Here is a 24,134-nt window from a genome sequence, read left to right on the forward strand (position 1 = left end):
ACTGAGCAGCTACTAAGAGCCAAACCCTAACTGGGTGTGGAGAGTGCTCCGTAAGCACTGCAGAGCAGGATTTTCTCCCTGGGGGCTCAGGCCAGCAGAGGACACATATCCACTGAACTGTAGCTTTCTCTCCTCTCTGGAATCTCCGTTATATCTCCTACATTTCATATCAATATTGATATCTTTTTATTTATGATGTATATCTACTCGACCCAACGAGAGTTAAATCTTCAATAAAAAATAAAAAAGAGAAAACTCCCACTGACTTCGGCTGTGATTCACCACATATACAGACGATTTTTAATCATCCCAACAAGACTGTAATTCTAGCATTCCACACCTCCGCTGTACATGAGGGATCCAAGGTCCAAGAAAACCAAGGCTGTACCCGGAGCCAGTCCAGAAACAGGTGTGGCTTGAGTAGTTACTGAATGATTAAAAGGGCTTCAAGAGAAGGTGTAATAATATTCTACAAGTGACAGCTATACAATCACACCGATGGAAATTTTAAAATACGTATTGGTTTAAAGTCTTTAAAAGTAACTAAAACTGCAATCAAAAAAAATAATCATAACTGGAGGAAAGTCATTGCTTCTTCCTCCTGCCAATGCCCAGCATTTTTTAGAAGACTAACTTTTCAGGGCCTCCCTGGTGGTGCAAGGGGTTAAGCCTCAGCACTATGAAGCTATCTCCAACCACTGCAGCACAATTACCACCCAGCTAAGGTGCCAACCTACACAGCACAGCAGGCCTCTCTTGTCTCACCCACTGCTCCCCTCAGCAGGTGTATTTCAGTAGATCTGCCTGTTGCTCCCCACTTTGTCTCTAGTGAATCTTCTCACCTAGCCCCAACCCACACCTCTGTCCTATATCCTAGTTCTGGTATGCATATTTTAAAAATATAAATCAACTGTTTATAATCCAATGTAGACAGATTTTGTTTGTTTGGATGTTTCCCCATTGTTATTGTTTGTGAATTTCAGGCCTAAAAAGTCATCAATAGGGGTCCTCCCTGGTGGCACTGCGGGTTTGCGGGTTAAAGCACAGCACTAAGAAGCTAAAAACACATCTGCATGATTTCAATCCCTGCCCGGGAGTGATCCACATGGCACAGCAAACCATTCCTGGCCTGCCCGCTGCTCCCCTCAGCAGTGTACTTTGTCCATCTGCCTGTTCTGCACCCCACTCTGTCTCTGGTGAAACCTCTCACCGCCTCTGGCCTGTACCCCAGTTCTGTATGTATAAATAAATAAATCTTTTAAAAAAGTCATCAATTTGACTAGATTAAAAAGATGTGATACATATATACAATGGAATATTATTCAGCAACCAAAAGAAACACATGTCTTTTGCAGCAACTTGGATGGAGCTGGAAAAGATCATGCTTAGAGATCATGAGATAAGCCAGAAAGAGAAAGAAAAATACTTGATGGTTTCGCTCATAGCAGGAGTATAATAGACCTGGCAAAAAAATAATAAGAAAAATGAACAGCCATATACCAGAGACATTTTGTGGGTGTGAAGTGGGGAATGGGATCAAAAAGGGGGGCGGGGAGGAGGGAAGTGCACAGGACTATGATGATGGCACACGGGTGACTCGATGATGGGAAACCTGCAGGGATTACAATTGAGATGAAAAAAGAAAATGTACAAAATGATGTAAAAATATACTGTTTTATAAAAAAGAAAAAGAAAAAGAAAAATACCAGATGGTTTCGCTCATAGCAGGAGTATAATGGACCAGGCAAGAAAATAATAAGAATAATGAACAGTCATATACCAGAGAGATTTTGTGGGGGTGAAGTGGGGAATGGGATCAAAGGGGGGGGGGGAGAGGAGGAAAGTGCACAGGACTATGGTGATGGCACATGGGTGGTGACTCGGTGATGGGAAACCCATGGGGATTACAATTGAGATGAAAAAAAAGTGTACAAAATGATGTAAAAATAAACTATTATATATTTTTTAAAAAGTCATCAATAACTAGCTGGTTATAGTAACAAGTCCTTTCATAAGCTAGTGGGGCAAGATGGAACTTGACCAGATTTAAGTTAAAATAGGTAACTTTAAAGCAGTGTGTAAAGATAGGGGATATTCTACTCCTTACTTTTCCTCTAAATAAAAAAAAAAAAATATGTATCTGTATCTACAGAACAGAAGAAGAGAGAAGACATATCAAAGTACAGAAAACAGGAGGAAAAGCCTCATGTTCCTCCTCTGTAAAACAGTGTCATGAAAGTACCCAGAGTAGGATCATCCATGCAAAACTCAAGGATCCCCACCACTCACATCAGGATGGACCAACTGTGGTACCATCTAACTCTGAGGGCACCTGCCAAGACTCAATAAGAAGTTATGCTGAATATCTGAGCAGTACCAAGACTGAGCTAATGTTCCACAACTGCTGGTTATTTTATCTCCCCAATTGTTTCTTCTCACTTCCTGGATGAAGAGTGACCATCACATTCTTCAATATCCTCAGTAATTCCATTTGTTACTGAAGCCATAATACTCTAAAACCTCTTCCTTAAAACCTAGATCAAAATGAAAAAGTTCCCCAAAAAAAATAGTCAAATTTCTAGCTCTCCGATCTTCTCCCAGTGCTCTTTCAATTGCTTGTCCATAGAATTAGAGCAAGCACCTATCTAGACCATTGTCCAAACTAAAAACTACTAGTTACATTCAACAATTGAGAACCCCAAATGGGGTAAGTCCAAACTGAGATGTTATTATAAAATCACATCAGATTTCAAAGGCTTAGCATGACAGGAAAATGTAAAACATCATTAATAATTTTTCCAATGGGTTGACTTTTTTTTTTTAAGATTTATTTATTTGTGCATATAGAACTGGAGTATAGGCCAGAGGAGCAAGGTGGTAAAAGCATTCACTAAAGACAGAATGGGGAGCAGAACAGGAAGACTGACAAAGTACACTGCTGAGGGGAGCAACAGGTGAGACAGGAGAGGTCTGCTGCACCATGTGGGTCACCTCCCTGGCCAGAGATTGAACTTGTGCTGCAGTGGCTGTGGATCACTTCATAGTGTTGTGCTTTAACCCACTGTGCCACCAGGGAGGGCCCAACCTTTAAACTTTCTAGAGATGATTCTGACGTGCCATCAGCTACAAAGTACTGCTTTAAGGCCAAGTACCCCAAAAGCTAATGTTTGAGTGAAATATAACTAAAATAACCATTCACAGCAACATGGATGGAGCTAGAAGAAATTATGCTCAGTGAAATAAGTCAGAAGGAAAAGGAAAAATATGAGATGATTTCACTTATAGGAGAAATATAGGGGAACTAAATAAGGGATCAGGGGAAAACTAAAAAAAAACCTAAACAAAGATATTCAGACAATTATAAATCAGACATTCCGCATGGAGGGAGAGGGATCAAAACCAAGGTGGGAAGAGCAAAAGGGACTAAGGTAATGGTGCACAGGTGAATTGGTGGTGGAAATTCTATGGGGATGACACCTGATGCAAAATACATAAAAATAAAAGAATCAAATATAAAAAAAGAAATAATACTATAACATAGTAGCTTAATAGAAAAATATAGCAGTCAACCATTTCTGTGGTACTCCTTCAAAGTAATGGAAGAAAGAGGAATCCATACTTACGGTAGCAAAATCACAAAAACATCAATGCAAAATAAGCTTACTTATTTATGCCTTCACGTCAAAATTTACTGAACTTATAAATATCTCAGTTCTGTTATTTTTTATGGTAAAGCAAGATAACTTAAATATCAAGATAGTACATATATATGTGTACGTGCAAACATATGTACATGTATGTATATATTTATGAATGTTGAGTTGATGTTGCAAGTGGTTGATTTTCTTTCACATTAAATAGTGACTTTTTAAAATTGTTTGTTTTTCTTTCCTTTGAGTGTCTTTCTTTTCCCTCATTACACATCCTGGGGAACTGCTCATTGATTTTACACTGGTGACTACAGAGGATGGTTTGGAACAAATCCTGTTACAGTTGGGCATCAGCCAAAAACTTGTTTTAGAATATCTGTTTGATTTCCTAAGCCAGGTATAGCTGGTGATTTATAACAGAGCCTGTTGGTAGAAAGCCTATGTGAGCTTTCAATGTAGAGGAAACTGAAAAACTAACTGCCTTTTAATGTCACAGCTAAAGAAAGCTTTGGCATTTAAGGATATCTCTGTGAAAAAGAAAAGATAAAAATGACCCAACATGTAAAGTTCCAAAGAGGAAAATAAAAATTTTTTCGACCTAAAATTCTCAACACCTAACATACAATCTGAAACATCATTGCTGTATATGTAATACCTGTCAGATACTGAGTTAATTCATAAATAAGTTAACTATTGACTGATATTATAATAAACTTGGAACATAAGTATCAATAAGACTAAAAAAATTGGAGTGGAATTTTACAACTATTTAGAAGTGATTACCACTTACATAGTTCCTTTGCTACAAAAGAGAGTCTAGGTTAGTAAAATGTATTATAACAGAAAAGTTAATAGTATGGATGTGATTGAGAACGTTGGATTTGGCATTAGCTCAAGTATGACAGTAGGCGAATAACTTGATCTCACTTAATTTTTCCCAAGGGATATACATTAATTCCAGAATTACAAAAATCTTTGTAAATTTTAATTAAATAGCTGATTAAATTAGTAATTATTAATTGATTAGAATTAATAAATTTTAATTACATGCACCCAGGAAAAGGGCTGGGTACCTATTCCTAAAAGAACATCAAATACGGTGATTGCATATAGTAAGAAATACATGATTCATTTCTATTACCTATGGTAAGAAATAAATGCAGTACTAGATTTAAAACTACATTAATTAGTGGGAAAATAAGATAGTAACTAGAAATTATTTGAAAAATAAAAATTAAAAAAAAATGTAAAGGGAATATGACCAAGAAAGAAACACATTTTGAGGACTGTAATTGGTAACCCTAGATACTATAAAGAAATCACATATGGAAATTACCTAATAATATTTTTCAAGAAAGATATATGTGTACAAATGCATAGTGCTAACCAGCTTTCCAATTACTTTTCCTCAATATGAGCAGCTAACCAAGGCTCACTCTGACACTGGAGGTCCTTTACATGAAAGAGTAAGACCAAAACCTTTAGAAAGAAACAAAAATTTTAGGACCTTCCTGGTGGTGTAAAGGATTACGTTTTAGCACTATGACGCTACCACCAGCCACTGCAATATGTCTTCTATCCTGGCCAGGGAGCTGACCCACATGGTGCAGCAGACCTCTCCTGTTTCACCCCTGTTCCCCTCAGTGGTGTATTTCAGTAGATCTGCCTGTTCTGTTCCCCACTATGTCTCTGGTGAGTCCTCTCAACCCTGGCATCTCTGTATACATAAACAAACAAATTTAAATCTCTAAAAAAAAAAAAAATTGAGAAAAACTAAGCCATGCAAAAAGGGAGGAAAACTATAAAAATAAAAATCATTCTCAGAAAGATAAGACGTTATTTCATCTACAAACAAAATGGGATTTTTTTTTTATAATATAGCAGTGAAACAAACAAACATTCAATAAGAGTTTGGAAGACAAAAATCAAGAAGCTCTTTCAAAAAAAAAAAAAAAACAAGGTGACGGAACACAAAATTGTGAAAATAAGAAAAAAAGTCCCTAGCAGGCCCAACAATTGAACAGCTTTGGTCTTTCAGTGATGGAAAAAGTGAAACTAAAAAGGAAGGAGAGTGAATTATAAAATAAGTAAGCCCAAGCAAAGTTTCCAGCCCTAAAAGGTATGTTCCCAGCATGAAAAAGCCTATTAAATGGTCAGCGTATGGGGTTAAATGTAGACCCACAAAAATGCACATCTTTTAAAGATGGAAACAAATAGAAAATTTTGAAGCAGCCAAAAAAATGCAAACCAAAATAAGAATTCACAAATAAAGCTTAGCTTTCAAAATGAGAATTCTAGATCACAATATATATAACTAGAAGACAACAGGTCAATGACTTTAAAATGCTGAGGGAAATGACTTACAATTTAGACTTCTACAATCAAACACCCAATGTATTCTGATAGTTAAAAAAAAATTTCAGATATCAAGGTGATTAATAGTTTACATTATCACATGCACATTTTCTTAAGAAGCTGCTAGAAAACAGGTCCCATTAGTAAAACAAAACATAAAGGAGGGTATAGTCTATAGCAAACAGGAGGTAAAGGGGGTTCTCAGTCTGAGGAAGAGAAGTCCCAGGACACACTCTGTATTGCAGAAGAGAAAAAAACAGAAGCAGATTAGAATAGGTCAGCAAATTCTTTCCCCAAGAAAATGAAATTGAATGACTACCAATGGTTTTTGTACCGTGAGGAGATTTCAACAACTGGGGTGAGTTTAGATTATAGTTCCACAAATACACAAAAATTTAAACAAATAAAACTAAGAGATAATTACTAATTTTAGTAAAACCAAAATCTGTAAGAAAGAAAGCATAACTATGTTTATTCATGAAAAATCTTTTATAAAATAGCTATACAGTGTAAAAATGGCAAAGGCTTTGGTGTAACTATATCAAAAGATGATAAATATAACAAAAGAAAGCTACATTTTCATAGTAGGAAATTGATTTTTAAAATGCCTAAAGAAAAGTTGAAGAATGGAAATAAAACCGTGTTCTCTAGAAAATTGGCATATGGGGGTGGGGAAAATAGACACAAAAAATAAAAAGAGAGAAAACAGAAAAGTGGAGAATAAAAATACATAGCAATAAATTATTAAATAAATCATTAAATAATTTATTATTAAGTATTAAATTATTAAATATTAAAGGTATGCGTTAGATTAAAAGGTTTGTTGTGGGTATGTGACAGGTAAGAAGGAGCAAATAAGGTCATTAGAGGCCCTCACTGAACTTCTCTGAAAACCTCAGGTGAAAACTGGCCACAGTGTCAAAAATCATTGCCCTGGTGTTGACAGGAGCCACACATAGAGACTAAGCTTTCAGGGAAGGCAGGCAGTCCCACCAGGCTTTGGGAAACACCCCCCCATGATCACTGCTGGAACAGAAGAGAACAGTAGCTGAGGTACCTTATTTAAATTATTTTAAATAATTAAGTCACTTCCTACAGCCTATACCTCCACCAGGAGGAGAAGGGTGAGCTTTCTGCTAATCAGTCAAGCAGGGTCATATTAAAAGTGTGAGAGAAAATAACATCAGCACCAGTATGATAAGACACTTTGCAGACAGTTGTAAGAAATTAGGATAGAAAAGTATGATTGGAAGCTATGAATATATAAATATAGTTTTCCAAATAAAATGTATTTAATAAATTACAAAAGGATGTTATAAGTAACTATTGAGGTATAGTCTGATGGACAGATCTTATATCTAGACAGCTTAAAATATTTCTCCCACAAAAATTGCTAAATGTTGACTGTCCCCATTCTTAACTTTATACATGAAATTTCTAAGGAAAAACATTGTGCATAACTAGCAAACTATAGTGTAGTATCTAAGAGTCCATGTCTTAGAAGTTATAAGACTGAGGTTCAAATGTCAGCTTCACTAAATGTGCTGACTATATGACTTTACAAAATGTTCTTTAAACTCTCTTTGCTTGTTCTTGTGAAAAATGATACTGTAATACCAAAAAGTTAGATTGCTATAAGAATTAGGGGGAAATGTATGTAAATCACATATTACTGTGTCTGTCATACACAAAATGTTAAATAAATAATAGTTATTACTGTAGTCTCATGGGAGGCGTAGAGAAAAGCAGAGGCAAGGGAACTAATGTGTATTATGCTTACAATGATAGAAAAACTATATGTGCTTTTATTTAAACTTCACAATTTAGCCAAGGTCACAAAGATGGTAACTGGTAGATTTTGGGATTTGAATATAGCCCTATCTGACTTCAAAGACCCTGCACTTTTCACTAAAATTGTCTAACCTGAATTCTGTTAGTGTATCATCAAAGTTAATCTACCAGATCAAAATCCTTTCTCTCTTTCTGATCTACACACATCACTTAGAAAGTAAGAGACCTTTGAGAACATGGCACAGCTGAGAAGAAATGTTTGATCACAAGAATGAAACAAGCAAAGCCCCAGAAAATTTGGCCTTACATAGAGGATCTAACAGAAGGGACCCCCAAGTACCAGGTGAGCTCACCCAGTTGCCAAGGGTGTGGGGAAGATGAAAAGGAATGAGGAGAAAATAGAAGAGACATTTCAAAAGATGGAAATGAATTGTATAAGCAGCCCTATCCAAATCCACACAGTCCTCATACCAAATATTTAAATCTGGAGTCACATTAGAAGTCTTAGTGTTTTATTATTAGTGAATCAAACACTGAAAGTGAGTTCATTCTAATTAATTAATATTTAGGGATAATAGTCATGTACACTGCATACTCTCATTTCTGTCAAGATTGAAAAGAAGACGAATTATGTTCTCTACTTTAGGGAATTTACCAGTTGGTCCTTCTGATAATACAATCTCAGATAAAAACCAGATTTAGCAGTACTCCACAAATGTTTGAGAAGCATCTGATGACTGATGCCCATATAGCTAAGAATGAACTCAGAAACCATTATATGTCTACAAGTGGATGAATCAGAGAGCAATTATACTTAAAATAAACCTTGAAAATGGATTGAAATAAAGAGTGAGGCAGGATTTTGGAGGAGGCAAAGTCATGGGAACCCCAAAGCATTGTGGAAGGGCAAAGCTTGATTTGGTTGGAGGTGAGGAAGCAGGCTGAAAGCTCTAAAATGTAAGTCTGGGAACACAGCTTGTTGCTCAGTAATAGGCAAACGTGAGTATCAGGTTATGATATCTGAGTTTTACCTTCTAATAGGAAGGAGTTATGTAAGGTTTGGGTTTTATTTGTTGTCTTTGTCAAGAAATAATGATCCATTCTTTATCTCCTTTTCCCAGTTTGATCTACAGAGTCTATATGCAATCCCAATATAAATCCTATGAAAGTTTTTTGCAGAAATTGACAAGCTGACTTCAAAATGTACCTACAAAGTCACAGAAATGGCCAATTTTGAGAAAGAACAAAATCAGGTGTCTTATTACTAAAAAAAAAAAAAAAAAATTTACTCCTAAATTACAGGAATTGAGTCAGTTATCAAAGGAACAAACATACAGATCATTCATAAAGAACCCAGAAACAGAGTATACACATATAGTCAACTGATTTTTGGTAAATGTTCAAAGGCAATTCAATAGAGACCTTTTCAACAAAGGCTATTAAAATTACTGAAAATACATATAAGGAAAAATGACCTTTGACCCATACTTCACATATTTCTACAACATAACTTAAAATCATCCTACAACTAAGGCAAACAAGATATAAAACTCTCCTAGGAATAAAACTACCTTATATTGGGTTTTCAGTTTTTTGATACATTAAAATACATTCCATGAAAGAAGACATTGATTAGAATCTCAAAGTTTTAAACTTTTACTCCGTGAAAAACACTATTGAAAGGATAAAAACTCATTGAATAGGAGAAAATGAAAGTTACACATCCAATAAAAGGCTTGTATAGATAATAGATAAGTACTTCAAAACTAAATAGTTGTTTTTAAAAAACAACACAGTACAATAGAAAAATGGATAAAACTTTTAAATAGATACTTTACCAATGAAGCTAAGTGGATGACAAATAAACACATGAAAGAATTATCAAATCAGCAATTTTAAGGGAAATGTAAATTAAAAAACACCAAGTTGCTATACATGACTATTAGAATGGTTTAAATTTTTAAAATCTGAGTCATCAAAAGCAGACAAGGAATTCAAAGTGGTACAGACATTTTTGAAACCTGTTAGTATGTTTCTTTTAAATTTCAATTCACCTAACAGATGACATAGTAATCCCAGTAGTAGGTATTAACCCAGTTGAACTGAAAAATGAATGCTTGTGCAGCTTTGTTCATGATTGTCCAAACTAGACAGAACCTAGATAGACAAACTCCAGACAAACAACTTCACACAAGAACTATCTATTGAATCATTCCACAAGTGTGAAACAAGGTATTTTACCATTGACAGACCCCCAAGGCAACATATTTTCTGTTATCAGAAAAGGGAAAACTATTATGATGTGAAATACATTAGGGTTTCCAAGGTGAGTTAACTACAAACAGCTTAAGAAAACTATCTAGAAAATGAAAATATTCTGTATGTTACATGACTATAGATTTGCCAAAATCCATGACTATCACAAATGGGATTTGACTATATGCCAAAACCAAATATTACTATTCCACACTGACTTTAATTTCCTTTGTCAAAATAGAAATAAACAAAGTATCATCAAAGAATAAAATAAAAATCATAAAAGCTGATCTATTTCTTACCAGGTTATATATATAAATCCCATTCACAACCTCTGTTCTTGCTTTTTCCTTCCCCATGATCAAAGCAGAGGGAAATAGGTACATTTAACTTTAGCCATGATCCACTGAATCTCTCAGTCTGTGGAAAGGCAGTTACTACTTTTCTCTATGTTCCCAATTTGTTTACTTTGGTCACAATGGTTTCAATAAGGATCTTAAAAGTTTCCAAGAAAAATAAAAAATAAGGGCTCTAGATAGACGGTCATTAAATAATTTGCTTAACTTTGATTCATCCAGTTTCTTCCCAACTTGGAATTTTTTTTTCATATATGAACTTTGTTTGAAAGTTTAGTAAAATAAACCTTTAGATATAGTATCAGATGGTGGAAACATTTTGTACTTTGGATAATACTTAAAAATTTTATTTGAATTCAAAAAAAAGTGTTCAGGTCTTGAGGAATTTGAGGGTTGGTTAGATGAACTGTTTTTACAGTGGATTGGAGACCACGTGATATTCATGAAGACTATTTATATACACATAACGTTTAAAAAGCCCCAGAGAGGAATTACAACTTAAAGAACCTAATCCAAGCAACTGAAACGCATTTCAAAATAACTCAAGTTTTTAACTTAAAATTTCACTGCCAAGAAATACCAAATATAGTCCCAGCAATAGTTTTTAGAATCTCCCTCTCTTCCTTTGCACCGCATTTACATGCTAAAACCACTTCCACTTACCGTTCAGCCACCCCAGGAAAAGTACATGACAAAACCTTCACCTCTTCTGTCGTGAAGGCGCCATCATTGCGGTCCAAGAAGTCTGGCAGGTAGAACTCTCCTCCCTTCGAAAGGAGAAACCAGGAAGCAATCAGCAGGCCCAAGACAATCATTTTAAGACAGAGTGACGAAACCTGAGGTAACTTTCAGTGGTGTTCCTAATTCCAGCATGAACCTAAAAGGGCATAGTCTTCCATGAAAGGCAATTTAGTTGTAAATGGTCCGCCAATCAACGTTAGGGTTATTGAGGCCCTCGGCATTTATTGACCAATTATGATACTGCGATCAATTTTAAGCTGAAAGAGGATACAATCTTACTCAAAGTTCAGTCAGCAAGTTCTGGGAGGCTAAGTGAGGTTTAAGGGGCATGGTGGGGGCAGGGAGGTGATCTAAGGGAAAATATCTGTGTAACCAACACTCCGCAGATCCACTTAAGTATTCAGTGGCGGGCTGCTGGCCGCTGACTCAGCACTTGTTAATAGCCGGATGCAGGTGGAGAGTCCTGGCCCAACCAGTGTCTGTTATTAGACTAAAACTATCAAAGGAAAAAATGGCTGTCTTGGAGCGTTGGTTTTCTAAAGCTCATACAACTCTAGGGCTTTTGGCAAAGTAACACAGAACTATTCTGGGACTTGGAAAAATGGACACACAGCTTTATTCAAAATTGCCAAACTAGCTTGGAAAATGGGGTTCCCGGCTTGATGGAGAGTGAAGGGGAAGGAGGAAGAGGTGAATTTTCTTCTTTCCCATTGAAACTGCATTCACTTGATTCAGATTTTACAAGTTTGGGGAGATTCCCACTGAGTGTCAGACATCGTGCCAGTATTTTCTCTCACACACGTGTAATTCTTTAGTAACATCTCACTGCATGCTACTTTCCTCATTTCTGCTGACTATAGTGAGAAAAATATATAGAGGAACTTGGGCAGATCTGAAACTACTGACAAGAAGTAAACAGTAACAACGCTGAGCTGAAGACAATGTTGTGTAATGCTAGGAGAGACAGCTCCAGAATTTCTGGGTCCAATTCCAAGGTCCTGTCAGTTGAAATCTAATTGACCTTAGGGGAAATACTTAATTCCTCCATTCCTCAGCCTTGTCATTGCAAATCTCAGATAATACCTACCTTACATGGGGTGCTGTAATGATTATATGTGATAATATATGTGCAGCTCCCAGGTTAAAAAAAAAGTTCAATTTAGGAATGACAATGAAAAAAAACTGTCAGTGAGATTCCTGCTTCTGTCTATAAGTATAATATTTAAAAATATTCTATTGCTGATATGCTATGGTGTTTATTTATGTTCTATATTTTAATACATACTTTCTCTTTTTCATTATTAATCAAAGATTTATGTGTATCATTATTTAATAACATGTAAATAAATAAATAAGTTGTATATATCAATCCTAAAATCCTAAGATAATTCATTTTGATAATTATCCTGCTTATAATTTGCAGCAGAATATATGGGTTATAACTGAATTTAGTCCAAATGACAGAAATAAATAAATTTAAAATAAGTGTGTTAAAGGAAGAATAGGTTGCATTTTAATCACTTAAAAATTAAGATAGGACAGTCTACTTTCTTTTATATTTTAAATCTATTGTATATATCTGCACGAAATTCCTGTTAACTTCAGTTTCATCATCTGGATTTTTGCCTAAGTTAATGTCAACATATTAGGCTTTCTCTTCATTATTTCCTGATTATCAAAAACAATCTCCTGCTGTTGGTTCTTCCATTGCAGCTACTGTCCTAAACGGGACAATCATTCACTATGGACCAGTAAGTAGGATCCCGGGATTCTGACAATGCCTCCCATATCACTTGGCATTGACTTTCAGTTGTCCAGTTTTCACTCCCTCCAGATATATTATTCTCTGCAATCCTGATTATAGTTTAATATAAGTCTCTGGATAATTGACTAAATGTTTTAAAAGGCGTGATCCTGGTCTTGAAGATATAATTTGTTTAGCATAAATTAGATGAACTTTATTTCATGCTGAGTATTAGTTGTCTGTTACGTCACAAGTAATTTTTATCAATACCATTAGTATTTGGTATGTGCTTTTCACCTGGTACTCAATACAAATTAAATAGAAAGGTGTTTTTTTTTTTTAACTTCTATAGTCATTCTTTTTGTACACATGAAAACATAGGATTATCTATTGTTTCTGAATAGCTCATTTTAAATCAGTGGCTTGTTTTTATGTAGTCACATTGCTCAGAAAAGTGCAAATAATATTTAAACTATTCATAGTCATCCATTTCAAGGAAGGACAAGTGGGCATATGTCCACCTATCATATCTTACTAGTATTGCAACTCATGTGAGTCTTAATTAAGGAGTACTCCAATCTAAGAGATAATGGGTGATTCCCTACCAATGATATCCTCAAAGAATGGAGGTACTCAGCTAGCATGTATCAGTATGTGCTAAAATACATGCCATATATTCAAACCCAGACAAAGCTATTTTTTAAAAAAAGCCGTAACAATTTGCAGTAGTGCACACATTTGACCAGTAGATAGCGCTCACGATATTTCAATAAATAGAAGGTTTCTAAGGCGCTTACTAGTCTGCCAGAGAAACCTTAGCAAGTTCCTTTTAGATCAATAGAAGGGAGATATAAATGCCACCAAATGCTTAAAAATTGGGATTTTTAAAAACAATCAAATTCCAGTGCCCTCTTGACATATATCAGTAATTTATCAGGGTAGGAAAATTAGACCACTTGTTTTCTAATAATTTCTGTTTGAAGTCACGCAAGGTACCACTCATTTGATGCAGACTGAAATAAAACATGAAAGCAGCACTTGAATGGTAATGCTGAGGTCCAGAGAGACCACAAAGTGAAACATGCCAGTTGTGTTTTTCAAAAAAGACTCAAAATGCAATGCCTTGTATGTAGTATTTATCGATTTTGCTTAAGAGCACAGTTCAAAAGCCACATTGTATCTCACTATGCAATGTTTAAATAACTAAGAACCTGGCTGTAAACAAAAATTGAATCATTATTGCTTGGAGTTGGTAGAGAGTGCCTTAGTATGGTAAAACCTACCATTATGTGTAGCTGCTACTGTTTTAATAAGTGATGGCTTTCCATCACTTATTATACACAAGGAGGAATTCCTGTTTCCCTAAAGGTAAGCAGTGGAAGAGAGCTGCTTCTGTGATTGGAACCATTTCAGCTACATGTCCCAACCTCAATTCATCTGATACAGCCAGTATGGGTCTGCATTAAACAAAGTGCTGAGTATTAAGGTGCTGTCCAAGTAGATACAGACAGCTGGTATATGAGAAGTTAGGAGATGAGGGTCATTCAAAGACCTGTCAGAAAAAAAAAAAAAAAAAAAGGAGGCACTCAAGCAAGGAAAGATCTCATCAAAGGAAAAAGGCATCTGAAAAAGAATCAGTGAAAAACCTAGAGACGACTTCACACTTCTTCTACAGAAAACTGGTAGTGGTAGGAAGGTGATCAGGTTTTTATAAAGAAAACTCCTAAAAGATAAGTTGTCATTTCATGTTCTCCAGCATCCAACTTCAAATCTTCTACAGCTATAGCGCCTGTCCACTTTCACAGATTTATAAACTAAGATGGCTGACCCAATGTCTTACTGAAAAAATTTTTCAATTAGCTTCAAATTGCCTGAAACAGCCTTCAATGATTGCACTTCTTACTCATGTGAGCCATTAAAAACCTTTTTGTGTCTTTCTTTGACTGGGCTGAGTTGTATTTTGAGCATTTGCAACCAAAATTGCCTTATTAATACACAGGGGAGAGGTGGGATTCACGCCAACCTCTTTTCATCCCAGATTTCTAAGGTTCCAGTCTCATATTGAAAAATTTCTATATGATTCACAAGACAGTGTTTTGTAAATGTGAATTTCCTTCTCAGTTCCTGTCTTTGTCATTGTGGACGAGACAGCAGACAGAGTTCCACTCTGTCTCGGGGTAAGCTTAGCACAGTAGAAAGAAGAACCTACCCCAGAGTGTAGTCTTCTTTACAATCACCTGATTGTGTGACTTTGGGATGATCATTTGTCCTCTCTGGGCCTCCGTTTGTAAATCTGTAGACTGAGATGTTAAGTAAAATGTTCTAACCTCTGTGTCTCTGTTCTCTACAAATATGAAACAGCATTTAAAGCAGGATAAATAGCTCTCACCATATTTGATGTATAAATAGCAAAGGTAATCACTCAGTCAAATAATAAAGCACATATGGCCAATGCATGGAAACATACATGGAAAAAAAATGACATGTTTATAAAAGTCATTTTGACTTGGCACAGATGTAATATTAGCCCTCAGGCAGGAGTCCTCTTCTGCCTAGTCAGTCTTGAATGATGTTCTCTTCACTCAGGTGCTTTCACCTCACAGGACAAACTGGGAACTACCATCCTCCTTTCCCTCTGGCCTCTCCTCTTGGCTGTTGACAATAGCATCGTCCATGGGCACAGGCCTGGCAGAGCCTTTGAACATGCACATGGAGAGATGGTGAAGAGAGTATTGCAGCCATCAATGGTAGGGGAATAGACAATTTAACTACAAGGTAATTCTTTGATAATTGTTTGAACCTGGAACATTCAATAAGTTTATGTGGTAAAACTTTCTAAATCCTATAATCATGCCTGAGTATTTACAAGGAAAATGCCCAGTTCTCTCATGAAAGTTCCTATTAAGTCAAGAATGTAAATGGCTCTAATAATGTTTTGTTAAAGCCTCAGTGTATGCAGTCTTAGTCATTAATTATGTGGCTACACTTCTGTAGGGGACAAAATGGACACCTAGTGAACAGTGAGAGAGACAGAAGGAGGGGGAAAAAGCAAATTTTGGTAGAATGACTGTTCTCAAGCACAGCTGTATGGTGAAATATCCTGGATGAAAACATTAAGACTAAGCCCACTTTTGCAGATTATTAAGATCTCCAGTGAATCTAGGTGCAATCAGGGCTGAAATTCAATGCAAAACAGCATCCTAGTCTAATTAATAAGAATTCAAGAATATTAAATTACTGAACAAGAGTGGTGACACACCAAAAAAATAGTTAACAATTGCTGCCAAACAGCCCAGCAGCTTGTCATTATAGAAGCCTAAGAGGCTCAAAGCTTTCCTGAGAATTCCCTCTATCCTAGGGGTGAAGTGGTGCCACGCTCTTGAGCTCAGAATCTCACATCTTTGAGAGCTGCGGAGTAGCCACATGCCACGCAATTCTTACATCTCACCTTCTAAAATTACTGCCAGATCAGTGCTGCAGGCTCAGTAGAGTCAAACCTCTTTTCTTGATAATAAGAAAGACTGTGGGGCTTTTAGCATCCATAGATCATTTCCACAACTCTTAGTAGGGAAAGGTTCATTCATTCACTACATCAAAACTTTTATAACTACTGGCTAGTTGAAAAATACATGGCCAAGCAGAGTGATGAATTGCAAAGAGCACCAAAATAAGAACCTAAGGGCTTGAATCAAGTTTCACATTTGCCCACATTCCTTCAGATGCCCTGAAGCCAGCCATGTAACCTTTTGAGCTTCTGTTTCCTTAAATGTAAAGTGAGAAAGCTGGTTAATGTCTAATATGCACTGAAACTCTGAAGTGCTATACAGTATATTATATTCTTATCCACTTTCTGATAATGATGCTAATGAGCAGTAAAGGGTGAGAAAGTATGTGGAGAGAAGCACAAGAGAAAAACAAAAGGTACAAACAAGCCACAAACTGACAACTTGCTCTCATAACAATGAAAATATGACTATAAGTTACCTTTTAAAAAGGTTAGGGTGGCATCATATGGCAGTAAAATTAAGTACCATACACTTTCTGTTCCTTGTCTACATTAAAAGATCATTTCACCCCCCTCATATTGCAAAAACCATCCTTGTAAAATAAGAGTCATGATCTGATTCTCTAGTTGTTAAAGTACCTCTAAGAAAGTAGTAATGTTTAAAACATCTCTTTTTTTTCCTAATATACCAGGAAAATGTTTAAGTATTCTAACCTCAAGTTTGGTTCACCATCCCTTTCTAAAAGCTCTCACATTCATGACTCTCATTCTTTATAATTAGAATGGTCATCTTCTCAGGTAATCTTATTCTCAAGTTCATCTTGTGTGTATTACCATGCATCTATCAATAGACTTACGCCTTTTGATGTAGGACTTTTCTACTCCAAAATATGTTTTGAAGCTCCTTTCTTCCCACAGATCAAATCTAAACTGTTAGCTTGGCATTTCGGGTTCTCTGCAATCTACCCTCTAACCTCCCTTTCCTCTCACTTTTCTGCAACATCTCATCCATTCAGTCTGGTGCACATGTTGTCCATCCTGCTCTTTGTCTCATATGAAGTCCCTCCTTCGCTCATCCTGTTCCTCCCATGTAGAATGACTTCCCTCACACAAACTAATTAATCTTGGTCACGCTCAGAAACTGAGCCAGCTTACATTTCATTTCTTCCAAAGAGATTTGTTTTGACCAAACAGTGATTTTTTTTTCCTTTTCCAATTATAGGAGGCAGCCCTTACACTTTCTGAATGGCCTGCTGTGTTTCGTTTGTTGCATGCTTCCTAGTTTTACTGTATATTCTGAAGAACAGCATCAGTGTATCGATGTCTTCTGTCTTTACCTGTTTGTTCCTTTCTCCCTCTTTCCTTCCCTTCTTTCTCCCTTTCTTCATTTTACTATCCTATATGATAAAGTAAAATATGGGGAATGCAGTAAATCATCAGTAATCATCAGTCTTTAGTATGGTCAGTTGGTGTTTCTTTACACAGTCTGATCCCTAGAACACAAATTCTCTTGTGTCCCTTAGTTTTTAGCTTGGAATTCGACACCCATAACCACATTTCTTTTTGAGAGTGGTTAGTACTACTAGGAAGCAAATCCAACTTTAGATTTCACTTTTAAATGTATGTATAAGTTTCCCAAAGCACAGAAATGGCTAAGAAACATGAATACATTGAAGGAACAGAGTGAATTATTCCAGTAAGTCAGTCACTTAATCAACTTATTTTGATTGTATGTTAAGCCATGTATTCCTCATTTAAGAGTTAGTGATAACAGAATTAGAAACTACTAAGTCAAGAAGGGATTTTACCTTATGGTTTTATAAATGAGTCAGCTGAGACACAGGCAGAAACACTGAATCTAAATATGGTAGTGCATCTTGCAAAGCTGTTTGCCTTCCTTCCTCTTCTAACAGCACCTCTCCAAAGAGGGGTTCTTCCCTGTCTGCCAAACCCGTTCCCCTTAAGTCCTTCTCATTTCCCAAAGCTTGTCTGTGACTAAAATGCAGCCCTACCCAGGGACGTAAAGTTGAACAAGGACAAGCCATGGAGATCTCTTGCAAATTATTCTAGGATAGAATAACATTTTAGAAATGGGCTTAAGCTTTGGGAAAGAGAATTTTGGTGGAGGTGAGGGGTAGAGCAGGTGATCACTAGATTTAGACATGCATATAGTGATATGCTTGTTTTTTAATTCTGTTGCAAGGAATAGGAAGAATGTAAAGACAAGTAGAAGTGGCATAAAGCAAGCAAGCGCATCATTTGCTACAGAGCCCTAAGACTCCACCCCCCCACCCCCCAAAATAAAACAACAGATATGTAAGGACTTAGGAAGGATATATGGCCCTGACTTGACTCTCTCCCACCACACTGGGAATGGAATTGTACTAGAAAGATACCCCATGGGCAGGCTGATGGACAACAGGCCTTAAAGTCAGCTGACATCCCAGACTCTCTGGAATAACCTCCCTTCCCATCTGAATAATCTTGGCCCCTGATGAAATGAAGGGTAAGGCTTTTCAGTCACCCAAGTCAACCCTCCTGTGCTTGGGACCTAGGAATAGAGCTGCTCTGCTTCAAATGTGGGCCTGGGCCATTCCTTTCTATATTAGGTTGGTAGGTAATAAGAGGAGGAAACATTCATTTCTCTAAAAAAATTCAGCACAAACCTCAGTTTTTGCTGTGTTTTATTTTTAAAGGTTGCAAATCAATCATAATTGTACTCTCTTGCCTGCACGTGTGGTTCTTCTGTGAGAGCTCTGCATTTCTGAATGTAGGAACTAGTCTTGCCTTGCTATTCTGTTGAAGCAGCCGCCTGGAGAGTCAGCCCTGGAGGAATAACTTTACCTCTCTGAACATTAGATTTCCCATCTGTGCAATAAGGAAGTTGAAGGACGATGTTTAAATGCACCGGAGATGTGGGAACCTCTGAATCCCGTTGCCCTTAGACTTTTCCATTTGAGTGTCCAGCACCGAGAGGGTTAAAGGGTAAGCATGTAGGTAAAGACTTCCCAACATCGGGGTGAGGCTCTGCGGCTGCAGGTTTGCAGTCTCGCCCAGACGGGAAGAACCCCTCTCTCCAAGATATCCCCCCTGAGAGACTGCAGTTGGGTCTTTTCTATTCCTCTCCTTCCCGGCAGAAGGTGCCTCAGCTCCCTCGCTGGGTCTACAAATCCCTGAACCGTTCATCCCACCCATAAACCCGAGTAAGCTTGGGACGGCGACTTAGCTCGATCTCTCTTCTGCCTTTACTCCTAGACATAGCTTCTATTTCCTGTACTTTCAACGGCCTCAATCCCTTCCAGTCTTGCCAGCTACACTTTGCACCCCTCGTTCCGGCATTGCCAACCAGACGCGCGGCTGAGTAGGATACTCTCCCCGGGGGTTCGGAGCTCCTACCCCCACCTCTCGACCTTAGCCTTTCCGGGTCGCAGACCCCACACGCTCCTCCCCAGGACCCTGTCGCCCCCACCACCACTCAAGCTCCCGGCGCATTCCTTCCTGTATCCACACGGGGAGACACTCTCTCCACTCCCCAGCAAGTCCAGAGTGGGTCTGCAAGCGTGTTCCTGGTCCAGCCGAGCCACCGGACCAGCCCGCTACTGGGCGGGGACGGACGAGTCGCCAGTCCTCGCGGTGCTCCGGGTCGCGCTTAGCTCTGCGGGGCAATTGCAAGGCGGAGCCAGGTCGCTAAAGCAACCCGGCGCGGGAACCCGGCACCCCAGCGCCCGAGCCGCGGCCTCTGGCCCGTGGGCGCCCCCCGCCCTCACTTCCTCGCTGGGACTCGAGAGCCCCGGGCGCCAGGGTGCGCAACGCTGCGTGCTGGAGCTCTGGCGGCCCCGCGCGCCCCTTTCCAGCCCCCTCCGAGGAGGGGCGCGCTGGGACCCTAAAGGCACCTCCCGTCCGCCCGCCCTCCCCCATCCCCGCCCGCCCACCGGCCCGCAAGGCGCGGTGCGGCGCTCGGATTCCGGGAGGGAAGCGCCGCGCGGTGTCCCCGGCGTCCTCAGTCCTGCCCCCCGAAGTGGAGATGCGCGAGAGGCAGGCGAGGCCGTGCAGCTCGTGAGACGCCGCGCCAGCCGGCACCATGCGCCTGCGGCCACTGCCCTTCGTCGTGGTCCCCGGCTTGCTGCAGCTGGTGAGTGCTCAGCCCGCTGCGTCGCCCCCAGTGCCCGGGACGGGTTTCGGCGGGAAAGCCGCGCGGGGAGACCGCTTGGAAGCGGTGCTTGGGGGCTGCTTGGGACTGGGGGCTGGGGACGCGCGAGTTTGGCTTTACCTTGTGGGGGAAGCACCGGGGATTGGTATAGACGGGCGAGAGAGGCTTAGCAAGGACCGGGACTTGAGGGTCCTGGTAAAGTAGACTGAAAGTCTCGGGGAAGAAGGTACTGGAGAAGGGAGCGGCGTATTGAGAAGCGGTGGATGAGCGGACGGAGGTGGAGGGGTAGGATTGGGATGGGCAGAAAGCCCTGACTCAAGCCCAGAGTTTAGGGGGCTGCTGGTTTTTATTTTTCACGTGGTTTTGCCCAGATGCCAGCAGACACTCCAAACCACAGCATCATGCATCCTCGTTCTCAGGGCCACTTAGTGACGGCTGGCTACGAGAAAACTTAGGCAAAAGCCGACTTTAGGAGCAGACTGGAATTTTCTTCCTTTACCGTCTAGCGCTGGCGACTGGGATGGGTTTTTCTGCCGGCGGGGGCTGCAGAATTAACTTTCAAGCCCAACAACGCCGGAGCCCCCTCTCAGGCATCTCTAAACAGTGTGTTCTCAAGACACTGGACTGATTTAGACCTTCATTGGGGCGCTGAGGAATGTGAAGGGTATTGGGAGGTGTTTCGGGGTCTCCAGAGAGACTCTGGGCTACTCTTCGCTCTCTTTTCCTGCATGACGCTACTCTCTCCCTCTGACATACACCCATATACTACCTAATACACGTTATATATTGCTAGATAGTTATATTTAAAAGAACTCTAAAGGAAGATCTTCAAGAAGACGACTTTCAAAAATTACAGAAGGGGACTGCTTTGGCTCAGGCCTCCGCTGTGATGGAGTTCTCCTGCTTTCCCCACACTTAAGTGATAGTGTGCTATGAAGAGGACTTTTAATAGATGCCAAGATTTCTTATATTTGTTCCTCATTCTTAAGACTGACCAGTTAGCTTTGATCTGTTAAAACTAAATAAAAGAACCTAGGTACAGCACTAAGAGGATGATGCCTCCCTTCCCTTGCTTCCTCCCTTCCTCTCTTCCTCCCTCCTGACCTCCCTCTCGCATTCCCCTCTTCACCCCCCTTTTCTCTATTTCTCCTCCCTTTCTTCCCCTCCTCCCTCTTTTCCTTTCATTCCACCCCTTTCATTCTATCCTTTACTTTTAGAGGGAAACATCTAGTAACTTATGAAAAGTTTCCCTATGGTATATATATTATGGAGGCAGAGTACTTTGCAAGTTTTGAACATGGAAAGGACTCTAAAAGGTCTTGCGAAAGGGAGAGGGCACAGTAGAGCCTGTTCATCCTGGTTAGATCAGAGGTTAACTTCACCTGTGTGGCCTTAACTAGAATTCTTCATTGACATCAAGCAGAAAATGTAGTGATGCTCCACATGTCCTTGAATGAGCCAGGACATACTGGCTACAATACTGCATGTTAAAGTAATATTGATATCTAGGGTACTTTGATGCAAAATATATCAATTTGCCAAATATTACGATCACTTGGTTTTTTAAATGTTAAATCTGAACTCCAATAATAGGTGATTTAGTAAAACAGCATTTGTATGGTGTATGTAAGTAAATTTCTAAAAGCCTGGGTATCAGGTACAATTCTTAAGTAGCAGACTGTCAGAATATCTTCTTCAGTTTCTTATTTCATTAATTTAGATTTGCACTCTGATCATGATGTGTATCTGTCTAATAAGCATTGTGTTAGACTCTTTAAAATGAGATATATTTAGTATAGGGGAAAGTTCTATCAGCTACTGTTCTGAAAAATGTTAGATTTTTTTTTCACACCATCATAGTCAATAGAAAATACATCTTGAAGAGATTATATGCTGCCCTGCTTAAGAGCTAGATTCTAATATTACAGTATGGATTGATTGATTAGTTTTTAAGGAAGCTTATGTCAAATTCTAATCCGTTTTTGGATTGTGCTGGGGTTGTAATGTTTTTTTCCCCCAGAGCACTTTATCATGGTAAGTGAGGTAGGGAGCTGCAGCTGTGTGATAAGCACACATTCCCTACACTGCCATCCTTTTGGACAATATAAAACTGTTTACATTCTCCACATTCTGAGTGCTGTTTCCAATCAGAATGTAAAAGAAAAATAGAGTGGCTGAGCTGGGTAGATCTAAATTAAAACATCCCCAACCCCACCATGAACCCAGCTTAGCAGGATGAAAAAGGACAGATCATAATTTGGTCCTTCAGATAGTTCACTGTTTTGTTCTGTGTTTTTCAGCGAATTCTAAACTTGTTAAATCCCAACTGCAAGTAGATTAAATTTTTTTCTAGATCTGAAAACTAGACTTAATTTTCTACTACTATGTTCTGGGTAGAACTATTCTCAAGTACAGGGGTAAGGTTGGGGATAGCTGAAATTGGGTTTTTCTTTTTCATATGCACTGCCAGCCTGAAAAAATATACTTTTTTAAATACTAAATATTTTTAATGAGTAGTCGATTCATTTGGGGATATTACAGATTTATTTATGAGCAAATTGCCTGTTTCATCCGAAAGCCATTACGAGGAAGTGGGCCCAAATAAGTCACTGATGACATAATACTGCTTCATATCAAAATGTTTTTACTTATTTTTGTAAAATTCCAGGTTTTAAGAAAACAATAAACTGAGTTGATAAATATTGCAAATATGTTACTTGTCTTCGCCCAATCTTCCTGGCCTGTGCCCAGTTTTTATAACAGTTTGCCATAACTAATTAATAGCATTACTAGACATTTGCAGAATTTAAATATCAACCCTGAATGTATTATTTTCTTTGAAATTCTTATTCAGTAACATATTCTTCATAAAATTACCAACAGCACATTATTTCTTTTCTGACATCTAATGAAGAGAAAATTAGCATTTGAAATTAATATGATAATAAAGTGAGTGTTGTTTCATGACATGACACAAGATAAAGACTTTGCCTGTTGACAACTTTGTACAGATTTGCATGATAATTTGTAACTCTAATAAGTGTGAATTTTGCCTTTAAGTAAAATGCAAATTGTAAAAAGATTAAATAGAAATTTAAATGCATGATTAGCTTGCGTTTAAGAAAACCTAACGATGATTTTTAAAATAAATTTGTTAGTCATTTCAACTTGTTTTTCTGTGATATAATGATGAGTTTGTCAAGTAAAATATATATTAAAAGTGCTGTAAGTTAGCAAATTTTTGAAATCCTATAAAATCAGAATATTTGTGACACAATATGTTTTAACTTTTAAGTTCTTTCTCACAGTGTATTATTGATTCACATGAATTAATTTAGGATATTTTTTCTTTTAAAAATTTAATTATTTTTTTTGTTTAATGTGGTAGTCATAACATATATTTATTCCCAGTTCTGAATTTACAAGAAGTGATAACTCATGACTTCCTTCCATTCAAAAATGATAATTTCCCCTCTTAGAGTTTGATCAATAAACATCAAAACAGTATTTCCCAGTGAAGGATCAATAGTCCTCTGTTGGCTAGATGACAATGCAGAGGAGAAAAAATCCATGGTATCATTGTTAC

General features: G+C 38.2%; 1 protein-coding gene across 1 annotated transcript in view; it reads left to right on the plus strand.

Annotated features, from left to right (window-relative positions):
* The first annotated feature begins 20,375 nt into the window (after nt 1-20,375).
* The window catches only part of NXPH2 (neurexophilin 2), a 99,926-nt gene continuing 96,167 nt past the window's right edge, over nt 20,376-24,134 (plus strand). Inside the window, exon 1 of the mRNA XM_004674683.2 lies at nt 20,376-20,530. Coding sequence (XP_004674740.2) covers nt 20,480-20,530 — 51 coding nt within the window. The 5' untranslated portion in view covers nt 20,376-20,479. The remainder of the gene's footprint in view (nt 20,531-24,134) is intronic.

The sequence above is a fragment of the Condylura cristata genome, unplaced genomic scaffold (assembly GCF_000260355.1).
Source record: "Condylura cristata isolate star-nosed mole 26May11 unplaced genomic scaffold, ConCri1.0 scaffold00002, whole genome shotgun sequence".
Lineage (NCBI taxonomy): Eukaryota > Metazoa > Chordata > Mammalia > Eulipotyphla > Talpidae > Condylura > Condylura cristata.